This window comes from Tympanuchus pallidicinctus, unplaced genomic scaffold, assembly GCF_026119805.1.
Source record: "Tympanuchus pallidicinctus isolate F22 unplaced genomic scaffold, pur_lepc_1.0 scaffold3, whole genome shotgun sequence".
In the NCBI taxonomy this organism is placed as follows: domain Eukaryota; kingdom Metazoa; phylum Chordata; class Aves; order Galliformes; family Phasianidae; genus Tympanuchus; species Tympanuchus pallidicinctus.
Window position 1 is genome coordinate 4,668,387 of NW_026294747.1, and position 12,946 is coordinate 4,681,332.

The 12,946-nt window shown below is 35.6% G+C and overlaps 1 protein-coding gene across 5 annotated transcripts in view; it reads right to left on the reverse strand.

Annotated features, from left to right (window-relative positions):
- The window catches only part of PPFIBP2 (PPFIA binding protein 2), a 92,524-nt gene that overhangs the window by 68,271 nt on the left and 11,307 nt on the right, over positions 1-12,946 (reverse strand). For 3 of the 5 annotated variants that reach the window (XM_052694347.1, XM_052694335.1, XM_052694333.1), the window contains exons 1-2: positions 6,116-6,132; positions 5,597-5,694 (exon numbers count right to left, since the gene is read on the reverse strand). In XM_052694347.1, coding sequence (XP_052550307.1) covers positions 5,597-5,660 — 64 coding nt within the window. In that variant the 5' untranslated portion in view covers positions 5,661-5,694; positions 6,116-6,132. Of the gene's footprint in view, positions 1-5,596; positions 5,695-6,115; positions 6,134-12,946 lie in introns of those variants that run through there. The other 2 variants (XM_052694331.1, XM_052694332.1) reach the window with 2 other exon arrangements.

Below are 12,946 nucleotides of genomic sequence, written 5' to 3' on the forward strand. Positions count from 1 at the left end.
GAAGTAACAAGGAAAACAAGTACTGTAGATATAGCATCGCTTTTGCTCAGAAACAAAAGCCTAAATTATTGAACATGAACAAGAAGTAAAAAGGGAAATACAGTAATAATAATTGAAGCATAAAACATTAATACTATTACAATTTATCTAGAAAATGTAAGAAAACCACTGCAGTTGCTGCTTCAAGCTATAAAGAAACGAATTGCTCATTATTTCAATTATTCTGTTCCTGTCATCACTGCTTCAACTATAGTTTGTGTTAATTTGATATTGGAAATGAAATTCTACACAAATCCCTGTCCTACAAGTTATAACTAAATTATACACTGTTACTATAGAAATTAAACTTTGAATGTAAAAATTGTGTGACAAAATCATAAAAATAAAAAGCCATCTGGTAGTATATAAAACCGAAAATGGTAGGGTCCATTCTCTATTCACTCTTCACAATCACAAGAGGCTTGCACTGCCTGTCAGCTGCATGTCACCCAGCATGCATTTCAGATACAACATCCCTTCAGAACAGAGCACAAAAAAATGGAATTAAGTGCTCTCTGTCTGGTCTGGACAACTTCAAATCCTTATGAAGCAGAACAGAGAATTCTATCTTCTTCATTTAAAGTGCTGCATGACTAGTGCTTACATTCTGAACCAATCCTCTGAGTGAATACCTGATTGTTCATGGGTGAAGCATAAGGTCCTTAAGAAATCTTTCATTTTCTACTATTTAAGTAGAAACTCAGTGAAAACCTTACTCTACAAAACCTAAAATCCACTCAAAGGGGTTCAAATACATGTGTCAATATTTTTTGTCAATTTCTGCATTTTCAATCCAATTTCTGATCACCTAACTAGAGCTCACTTCGTAATCCAACACACACCAAGTAAGATCGCATAGCTCTGGAGCTTGAGCTCTTTCATTTCTGTACTCCAATTAAGATGGGTCAGAAGTTGTAGTACGCAGCCAAGGTGATGGCTGAATGCGAGTGGACTGCCCTTGGAGAGAAGGGAATTGAAATACTAACAAACTTTTAGAATCACTTTGGTCCGTTAATCTTTCAGTACTAATACTGAAATATCAGTACACACCCATGTGATAATACACTTACATTATTCATTATTTTTCATTAAGTAATAACTGCTGGAGCTTCTGTTAAAATTACAATAATTACACTGATTAACCACTGAATTTAAAGAGATTCTGGATCTACGGAGGATTATAGTATTGTGACATTAATTTTTACACTTTACACTTATGACAGCTGTTCACAAAAAAAAAAAAATGCATGTCCAAATTATACAGAAATATTTTGAAAAACTAAAGTAAAATAAAAACTATTTTAATTCATTATGATTTATTGAAAAAAAAAATTAAACGAAGTTTATAATCCTGTGGAGAAACACTTTTTAATGGATGGGGTACAAACCAAAGAAATGAGAAAGTAATGACTTGGGCAAGACACAGATGGACACGATGTCATAAATGTGGTCTACAAGTAAAGAATATGTAAACAGATTTGACATATGAATGCTTCCTTTAAAAACTCCCTCTGTTTCAAGTGCAAAGCATTCTGGCTAATGGATAAGTCATGTTCATTGACAATCACATTAGTCCTTTTTGCTATTTTAGCCAAATAGGGGTAATCATTTAGCATGCCTAATTTATATAGCTAAGAGGGTGGGTATCAGTAAAGATGTACTGAAGCATTAAAGACTTGGGAACACTCACTTATCTGTCAAATTTGATCAAGCCCAAAGAAATTTAATTTGTTAATCTTGTTTTACAATCCTACTCTCATGCACTCTAAACTCTAATATATTTTGTATTGCACTGAGATGCACAATCTACTTAAGACTTTTGATTTCCATTAACCAGAATCATCCGATAGGTATGCTAGCATTTGAAGTAAGTACTTTTACTTCCACAATTAAGAAGGCTAAAACTAGGATTACAAATCTATAAATATTTGTATTGTGTTTGCATGCCCAGTTCTTTCCTCAAAATGTTAGAACAGGGCCTTGTGCTGTAATAACTTCAGCTATTACAAGAATTCATGGTTTTCTTACTAAAAAAATTTTTTTACTTGCATGTGTATACATATATATCTAAATGTATATTTGTATACATATACATGTACACACCTCCCATACTCAAACTTCAAAAGTTAAACACTTCTAGACTTTTCAGTTCCCTGAAGCAATGATTAATGATCATTTTATGCCTGAAGCAAAGGTTTCTGAGGTCACAAAGAAAACACAGCTCTTCCTAGTACCCATTCAGGCCTTATTCTAAGGGATACCTCTTTTTCCAACTACTTTTCCATAGTCATGAAATTTAGGCTTAGTCTTTGAATCCAGTGCTGCCTAGATTGTGTCCAGACACCATGGATCTATGACCTGAAAAAACTTTCAGCAGATGATTTTTACTATCTCCAGTCTGATGAAATAGCTCGGAACAACTGACTTTTGCTGTTTCTAGACTACTCTAAAAGCACCTATGTTGGTGCAGATAATTTCTCCAATATTTGCATCACATAGTATTTATAAATCTGCAGTTAGAAAAATTCTTGTTTGTTTATTAACAGTCCCCACCCTGAAGGAGTTCTGTACATTATTTCCTTTCTCACTACATTAAAGAGAATATTCCTGTTTTCCAGACCCTCCCCAGATTGCATACAGAAGCCTAGTGGATTGAATTAGAGAGAATCAAACTTGGATAGTAACCATGTTCCTCAATTTGAGGCAAATTGGGATAATCACCAGTACCCAAATACAGGCTCCAGCAGACATATTCAGTCTCTCAATCATACCAGAATATGTGATAAGCAGTTCTGGAACACACAGAACATTAGCTGGAAAAGAATGACCAGAAAAAACTTCAGTTATCCTATCTTAAAATCACTTTCCTAATTCTAGTAATGGAAAACAATAATTAACATAAACAATTCTCCAAACTATTTGAGTTTTGTGTTACAACTAAAAATAAAGGAACAAAGTAATATTGTTTGGTTGGTATGGGTAGATATTCTGAAATCACATCAATTCAGTTAACATTCTGAAATCAAATCAATTAACATTGATGAGATCTGACAATGCGTGACTGGAAATCTTATTTTTTCACCATTATATACCTTAATATTATCCTATGTTCCACATAATACTGAATATAACTGGAAATTAGAAAAAAAATTAAGTAATGTCAAAGTCAACTCTCCTGACGCTGTCAATTTACTCACAACGCTGTGGAAACATATAACCAGCACATCTAAGTCTTTTTGGTTTAGTCTGGGAATCAACACCACCTACTTGAGGCAATCTCAAGTATGAGTACAAACTGGGAAGAGAACTTACTAAGAGCAGCCCTGAGGGGAAGGGCTCAGGGGTCTTTGTGGATGAAAAGGGGATTGGAACTGGATGGCCCCTAAGGTCCCTTCCAACTCAAGCCATTTTCTGATTCTAGAAAAACAGCTGTGAATGAGATGTGCAAAGCACCAACTGAAACAGATTATTTCTTACAAACTAACTCTACATACGAAAAACATGTCTAACTCTTTATTTTGATGAGCAACAACACCACTACAAAACAGCTGTGAATGGGGTGTGCAACCCACTGATAAATGCAGATTATTTCTTACATCACGTGTTTTGCTTCTCTGTATCATTATCTCCATAATCATGACAGCTTAGCAGAGGGTATAAAACTAATGCTGGTAGGCGGCCTGGAACTATGTAATTCTAGAGAATATTTATCAGGATGAAACCCTAAAAAGTTATGGTCTTTAAAAGGAATGGGGGAAAGAAAATTAAAAAAAAAAAAGTGAAGTCTAGCTCAATTATTTTTCTATCAAACTAGTAGAAGTATGTGATTATTTAATACAGTCAAATATTGCCATGCTGTCACGTATTGTCATATATTTAATGGATTACCTTTCAATACCATAGGGGAAAACAAACAAACAAACAAACAGAAAAGTAAACAACTATTATATTACCCAGAACTGACCTTGCAGCAACGGTTTTACAGAGCTGCTAGTCATGGAAATGCTATTGAGTAGCAATGTTATCTTTGTGAAAAAACTACATAGCTAGTATGTCTTGGAAGGGAATATGCAATGGTATCTTCAGGCAAAACAAAAGTTCTCTAAACAACATATATTCAATATATTCAAGGAAGTAGACCTCTTTGTTGTCTAAGGGCATCATATCGATCACATGAGGAAATACTAAACAACTTGAAATATTTTTTTGGAGCTTGCTTCCAACACAGAAGATTGAAATTGATGAAAATCTTAGGAAGAAGCCTGAAAATCATCAAAATCACGTTAACTTTTCCAACACCTTCCGTTAGAAGAAAACATACCACAACTCCTGGGAGAAAATCAGTATGTAATCTTAGAAAGTTAGAAATCTCCTATTTAAACTTCTTTGTTCTCCTGGAAGATATAAATTTTCTGAAGAAAACCTACCCTAAGAAAACAGAAAATATTCAGAAAAATGAAAGATACATTCATCAAATGTTATCACCACTGCATGTTAGGAAATGAATCAATTATCTCAGAAGAAAGAAAAGAAAAAATAAAAATATCCAGAAGTACGCAGATAATTTAGGAGCACACGGGCCTCAGTGTTGCTTTGGCTCTTTTAAAGCATTAGCTTTAAAAAAGGCACAGCATGGGCGTCATTATTTAAATTTGAAAACATTTAGTAGATGATTTTCCATCCTGCAAAAGTGAGATCACAGCCCTACCCAGATGCCTCTTCCAGGAGCTCATGCTGAACGCTGTGTGACCACAAACCCCAAGGGTACTGAGTCCTAACCATAGAATTACCTTCTCTTCTTAGATGCAGCAATGTTGAGACAAGAAGTTTTAATTGCTTTACCATAAGAGAATCAAAAGACAGCAAATTCTGTCTTGCATCATACCCCTTTCTGGCAGGAAACTATGTAAAAATAAAGTTCTAATTTCACTCCTGGATATGAATGCTAACAAAAAGAGCTATACATTCTAAATTATTAGGCCGTAAACATTATCATGAATAAGTTATTTCATACACACACACAGAGAAAACTACATGGTTTATGAATACATTCTAATGTACTTGTGTGTAAGATAGAGATATATACTATCCAGATAACTGAATACATTGGTGAAAACTTCACATTTTTCAACAAACACACAGAAATACAAAAACAAAGAAACAAAAATCTAGCATATACTATTTTACAATAAACTAAATGACCAAGCAAACTATAAATGTAAGTTTTCAAACTAGTCATTGCAATTATTTTCTACAAAATTTCAACAAAATTCAAAGTAACCACAGGAAATAGGATTTCTTGAAGTTATCATGTAACACTAGAACAAATTAAATCTCTTATTTCCATAGTTATATGTCTGAGAAGGAATTATACGCTTTCTTCGGTTATATTACTTAAAATTTTCTTCACATAAATACTGAACCATAAAAACTTGTGTGTCACAGGGAACTTGGCAAACTGAGACAAATAATTAAAAACAGAAAATTCATAGGGGGTAAAAAGATGAACAAGGTTAAATATAAAAATAATCTGTTGTAAATAATGCTGTATTTATACCTGCAATTATGTCATCCATCTGCTCCAAAGCCGCTTCAAGCATATGACTAGCATCAGAAGCCATGATCTGCAATTTGTTGAGACCTTTACTTTTCCAGCTGAAAGACAGATGAAATCACATGTAATATACCCCACCCAACCAGACAGAAAATATATAATAAAACAGTGAAACATGTTACACCATGCAAACAAAACTGCACACTATCAGAAATTCAGCTTTGTAATACAAAAACTAACAAATTGTTCCTATTCCTGATAGGAGATGTGGATTTCTGAGGTTCTCATTTATTCAATTTTTTCTTAAGGTTCTTTACTAAAACAAGGTAATACACATGGGAACAAAACCAAACAAATCTCAGACACTGGAAATCTGAGATTTGCCTGCTCCTCATTATTAGAAACAATTTTCTATATCAAAGCTCTATATTTTCAACCTTTAGCACCACAAGAAGAGGGTTTCAATAAATGAGCAAATATAAGTGGCTTTTACTGTTTCTGAAAAAAAAAATTGAAGCTCACCTATAAGCCAAATGTCTGAGCTGTGATTTGACTGTTGCTACAAGAGTAAAGAGTTAATGCATACAAACCCGGCGCTGGCTCAACCCCAACAGTAATTATATCCAACATTTTTCACTTCTGACCCTTACATTACAGCACCCCAAGATCAGCCATTCTGAAATCGGTATTTATCATACTAACTGTCTTCTTCTAAATGTATGCAACAATCTCTGGTGTTCATTCAGTGACACTTTTTGGCACTGGCCACCACAACCAGTGACATGACAAATAGCTAAACTATCTACATTTACTCCTAGTTAGATACTTCCTAAATCCTAAGGAATCCTAAATCCTAAATCACCTGAATCAGAAGCCAGAGGATAAGACCAGATTTAAAATAAAAATCATTTAATTGTAATCATTTTATTGTCATTTCTAATGCACCACCAGAAAAGAAAATCCCTTAAAGTACACTTAAGGCTGACTCCATATTACTGCATCATAAGAAACACTGAAAATCAGTAATAAGACTAACGTAATGGAAAAATAATTAGTAGCAATTAAAATTGTTTTCTTTGTTTATAAATTACAAGCCCTAAGACAAAGTAGTGGTGAAAAAAACACACAAGGCTACAAAGAAAACTAATTTGTTAGTAACTTCTATGTTATCAGTGGTCCGTGTGTGCTACATCCACTCTGGTCAACACGTTCAACCATTATCTAAAAGGGACAACTGCAGGAATTAATGTCTGAAATCACTAGATTCTAATTTGAGCTCTGCCATTTAGCTTGTCATAATGGTTAAGCTGTTATCTAATTTCAGATCAAAGAGATTCAAAGAGCAGCACAATAATGCCATATTAAAAAAAAAAAAAAAAAGGAAAGAACAATCCTTAGTTTCACTCAAGGCAAACATCTATGAGAATAAATGTTGGTTCTGTCTTTCCATTTTTGTCTAAATAATAATTCAAGTATGAAAATGCTAAATGTAACTGAATTTCATCTAATCTCTATAGCAACTGACCCGAATGCTTCATTTAATGATATTGAAAATAATGCAAATTATCCTCAGAATAATCCTGAAAGTCCCTATGTCAGCTGATATAAAGTCAAAACACTGGAACGCTTACATGTGAACATTTCAGACACTTCCTCTGATTCTGTTGCATCAGTTCTTTAATTTGGGTAGATTTCCATCTTTTGTTATCATATTTATCTGCCAGTAGCTTAGCAGATTCATTAAAAACATTAGAGATACCCAGTTCTTAACTGCAGTAAGTCACCTTCCTTGCAATTTTTCCTCCCACCTCAAAGCAACGGTAACACGGGCCACAGTCACCTCAGTGAGAAAAAATCCACCTGTGGTAAGCAGCTGCCAAAGAGGTGCCTACGCTACCTTGCTGTTTGCGTGGATGTGGAAGAGAAGAGCCACTCCTCCACAGATCCATGGCCACCAGCTGCGCTGGTAAATCAGGCCAGCAGACTGACTCAAATATGAAGGAAGAAAAAAGTGAAAAATACTAAAAGCAGTGCAGAGTTTCTACCACTTGGATATGCTGCATGCTCTTCTTTGTTCTCTTAGTTAAGCCACGTGCTTTAAAGTAGGTAGAGAACTGCACACTTATTATTAACAAACTACTGTTTTTTAAAAACATCAAATATTGTTTTCAACCATCTAGACTAAATAACCTACAGAAAACACTGAAATATTACAAACTTAAAATTTTACTTATAGAAAAGCTTGCTATTAAGATCTTGAGGTAAACCAGAAAGTTTTGTTGAAAAATAGCCCAAAAACTTTCTCCTATCTCCTCCCAGCCTCCACACCCCTCTTGTTTTCTCACCTGTATCTGCAGTGCATTTGCTGCTTAACTGCATCAAACTAGAGTAAAATCTGCTGACCAAACAACCCTTCATTAAATAAAGTAACATGCCTTGCTCCAGAGTGGTAATGTAATATTACTTGCTTGACATCTTTTTCTAGACAGACCTGTTGCTTCTGCTTCAGGCAAATCTTATTTTCCCAGACACTCCCTCCTTCAGTTTGACTGTTCAGATCATTACTATGAAACTGCTTGTTAAATCTCATACTCCCTCAGTTACAATTTCTGATCTAGTTCTATAAAAGTCCCTGAAACTGTGGATTTTTTTTTTTTTTTAATTATTATTATTGTTAAATAGCATTAAACAAGACACCTGTATCAACCTCAAAGCATGCTGAGAGCCTAAATGGGATTTGTCTATTTGCTGGTATTATAACTGCAATTCTTTTTATAGCTTTCATTCCTAATGACACCAACACATGCAAAACACCATGACTTATCTACATATATAAATACATATATTTTGAAAAATAGTTTTTGCTCAGTTTAGCAAAGCTGAAAAAAACTTCTATAATACTACAGTAAAAGCTTTAACACTAGCAAATGCTAAACTTCTTAACATTATATTAACTTGCACAGCAGTAAAATACAAGAACCAATCTACTCACCTTTCCACGTCCTTAAGAAGAATTAACTTTCTCCTCTGATGACTAAAAGCTGCTAGCTATTAACAGCCAAAATTTTACTGTTAAGCAGATGGAACTCTAAATTGTTATCAACTCTTCTAAGCCACACACTTACAATATTTTAGAGCTCGGTCCACAGATAAAGAAACTGCAACCCTGTTTGTCATAATTACCTAAGTAATAAGATCTTCCAGGAAGTGCAGAGCAAACTGGTCTGCGTGCACTAAATTCATTCTCTCAACTAGCTTTACCCTGTAAATCCCAACATGAGATTTGCATTTCAAATAAAGATTTCTCATAAAACTAACTTGCTTAGAGCCTGTACACTTTGCAAATTTCTGATCCTAGCTTCTGTACATAAGCCTATAGTTTACTGTGTCCAAAAAGAACATAATACTTAACAGATGCATTGGCAATTATGAAAAGCCTTAATTAAAACTGAATCTTCCATAACTATTCAGAGATTAGAGTGAGTATTTAGGCAACTCTTATTTACAGTCTTTTTCGTTGTTTACTCCAAATAACAAAACTATAAATGTTATCAGTTGTGGAGGGGGTGGGGCTTTTAACAAGAGCTCTAGATCTTCTTAATATAACTTAATATCAGTGCTCTGGGCAGCCTTATAATTCCTCCTCTGTATAGAAAACACAGCTAATAATTAAATACCATCACTTTCCTCGCCCCTATTTCCCCCCTCTTTTTTTTATTTTTATTTTCCTCTAGGATAAATAAACACATGTTTGCAAACCGTATCAAAGATTCACACTGAAATATCCCTTTGCTCTGTACATGATGGTACAATGAAAGACAAGTGTCTTAGCTAAGGCTCAGAAGTCCTCCGCACATTCAGCTGCAGGACAACTCGAGGGCTGGAATGAGCATATGAGCACAATTTCCATCCCCACTATTTCCCACCTTGCTTCTCCCCCAGTCACCCACAGTACTGCACACAGTCACCCCACAGACCTACAATTGCTGATTCATCTCTCCAGCTTGGCTCAGGAGTTTTCATGTAGCCATCAAATACAGAAGTCCTATTTGGGTGCTGGCCTTTTAAAACCTAGCATACCTCTCTAATTAAGTTAATTCTTACTTCTAAATAACTGTCCACAGCTGCTGATATAGAATTTCTGACAATCCCTAGAATGGCAACCTCATGAAACACTACTTATACAGCATCCTCTGAGACTATGCACCCCAAATCATGTTAATCCGGGTTAAAATTAAATTGAAGTTGTTCATATAAACACTACCTGCTCTATTTCCTCTTTGTGTGCTTATTGAAAAGACAGAAGGGTAAATTGAACTCTTCCTCATTCATTACTCTTTAGGAAATAAACAAAAACAAGATTAAAGCTTTTTGGTTTTTTTTTAATAGAGCAAATAAAATGGAAATACAGATCCTTTTTCAGCTAGAAAGTGTAAAGGCTCCACCAAGGGAGCGGGGGCAGAAATTGGGGGGGGGGGGGTGCAGAGGGAAAGCTCTAGGCAAGCGTAGATTTGCACAAGTTGCACAGAAACAGAATCATTTCCAGCCTGTGGAAGAAGAAAAGCACTGGGAAAGTCAGCACACTGCTGAGACTCCCTCTCTGAAATGATATCCTTAGATTGAGCACTGTGCTAGTACAATACCTCTATGAGGAAATGAGCTAAGTTTGTTACCTAAGTAAATGAGTTAAACTAACTTAGATAGGCAGGCATATAAAACCACCATACTGTATACTGCTGAGAAAAGTTAGGGAATAAAAACTACACCACTTCTAAATATACTGTGCAAAATACTTTGAAAATAAAGAGAACTGAGCGTAGTTAAACTTATTGCATTACAATGTAACCAAGTCAAAAAAGCAAAAATCTGTTTTCAAGAATAAATTAGCTAATCAAAGTCTAAATTTAAACACTGTATGTAGTGAAAAGAAAAAGGGAAAAAAGGAAAAGGTAAAATGAAAGTACCGTTAAGTATCTTGTAAATGTTTTTGCTGATTCTTTATGACACTTAAAGAACACAGATCAGCTCATAGCACCTCCTCCACAAGACACAGGCGGTGTGTTACAGTTGTTACTGGTACTGGAACTGCATTTCCTAACTCATGTTTGTGCAAGGACTCATCCTTATGTATAAAAGCTGACACTGACAGAATGGCATGAGAAAAGTGGAGTTTCTTCAGTGCCTCCCTACAGTAGTTTTATCAGCTGCAGAAAGCTTGGTCAGTTTGTTTTTTTAAAGAAATCTCTCATAAATCTTTAAAAACACTTCACCATTTCATTTTAAATTGTTATCAGACACTTTAAGCTTTACCTCTTTTACACACAGTAGCAAGGAAAATTTTGTAGCTTCTGACTTTGCAAATCTTAAAATAAAAGTTGCATTCAACATGAATTATTATATTAAATGAAAATAAAACCCTATTTTTATTCAGCTGTCATCTAACTAATTCAAATTTCTAGCTTGTAAAAATTAAAAACTGAGCACCACCACATGTTCCAGTTTCCTTTCATGAAGGTCAGTATTTCAATCAAGCCTTATGCAAGCTACTGAACTCCAAACCCCATGCCTGCAAAACTCCTTTCTACTACTCCTCTAAAGAAGAAAAACAAAGCCAGAAAGTATGCAAGATTTGGAAACCTTAAATGAGAAGAGAAATAATGAATGATTCTGTCAAAGTTAATTCATGGTGCAGTACACTGAAAGATTATAAACTGCAATAAAACACAGCATTAATTCTTTTCCTAGAGTAAAAAAATGAGATTTTGGCAAAAATCTGGGCTGTGTTAAAAGAGGATTGGCCAGCAGAGAGAGGGAGGCGATCACCCCCCTCTGCTCAGCTCTTGTGAGGCCCCCATCTGGAGTACTACTGGAACCCCACTATAGAAAAGATGCAGAACTCTTGGAGGAGGGCACTAAGATGATCAGCAGGCAGGAGAACCTCTCCTATGAAGAAAGGTTGAGGGAACTGGGCTTGTTTGGCTTGGAGAAGAGAAGGCTCCGAGGAGACTTCATTGTGGCCTTCCAATACTTGAAGGGAGCATAGAAACAGGAGGGGGAAAGACTGTTTATGAGGTGGACAGTGATAGGACAAGGGGGAAGAATTTTAAACAGAGACAGAAGGGATTTAGGTTAGATACTAGGAGGAAGTTTTTCACTCAGAGGGTGGTGATGCACTGGAACAGGTTGCCCAGAGAGGCTGTGGATGCCCCATCCCTGGAGGCATTCAAGGCCAGGCTGGATGTGGCTCTGGGCAGCCTGGTCTGCTGGTTGGTGACCCTGCACATAGCAGGGAGTTGAAACTAGATGATCATTGTGGTCCTTTTCAACCCAGGCCATTCTGTGATTCTATTAAAGACTTATTGAGAGAAAGTATAAGATTAACAAGAGCATTACAAGATTTCCTCAATAGACATTCTAAAATCTCAGACAAGCTACAATGCTGGAAAAAAAAAAAAAATAAAACTAATTCTTAAAATCTTGGGGACTGGGAAAAAAGAAAGTGTCTTGTGGCTTATAAATACTTCTTATGTTTTTTCAAATGTCTGATAAGATGTGGCTATCACAACCTACTGGATCAGGCCAGTCCCTTCAAACACCAATGTTCACGGTTTGCTTGCCTTCCTGCATTTCAGTAAGTTTTGTAAATAGAAATTCTTGCTAAGCTCTTATGGAAACAACTCTGCAAAATAAGCATTATTAACAAAAGCTCATTTATTAATCAATTAGATTTATGTCCATACATTTCTCTAGGGCTACAAGAGTAAGTAAGGGCACTATGAAATAGATTTTGCATTAATTCTACTGTAACTGATATAATTTGGAATGTTAGTCTGAAAGTGTTCCATTGAAGGAGGCTAGAACTAAAAAGAGGTCCAATACCTCAAATCTACCCACACTGCCTTTCCGTTTCTTTCACTTGCTTAATATACACAGCATATCATTCTAGAAATCAGCTGCTTTGTCAACAAAGACACTCCTCAGCCATCTGGGCCTGTACAATTCTTGGTCCTAAACTTTTACTGTATTCAAGACAGGTGGCCACCAAATTTACATGGCCAAAAGCAGAGAATTGTTATGTATTTTTTGAACAATACAACACCATAAGAACAGTCACGCTGGCTTTGACTAGAAGTCTGCCTGTCCCAGTGCTCTGTCTCTAATGATGTTCAGTGCAACGCAGGCGTGGAGTCATCAGTCCCCTGCTCTACCTTTCCCAATAACCAGAGAGAATGAGACTTTTAAAATCACAAACTGCATAGGGATCATCATGTTTCACAGATGTTGAAGGACCAGTCTTCCGTGGATTTATCCAATTTCTTTTTGACTCATTTTTGAGTGCTCTTTTCAGTGAAT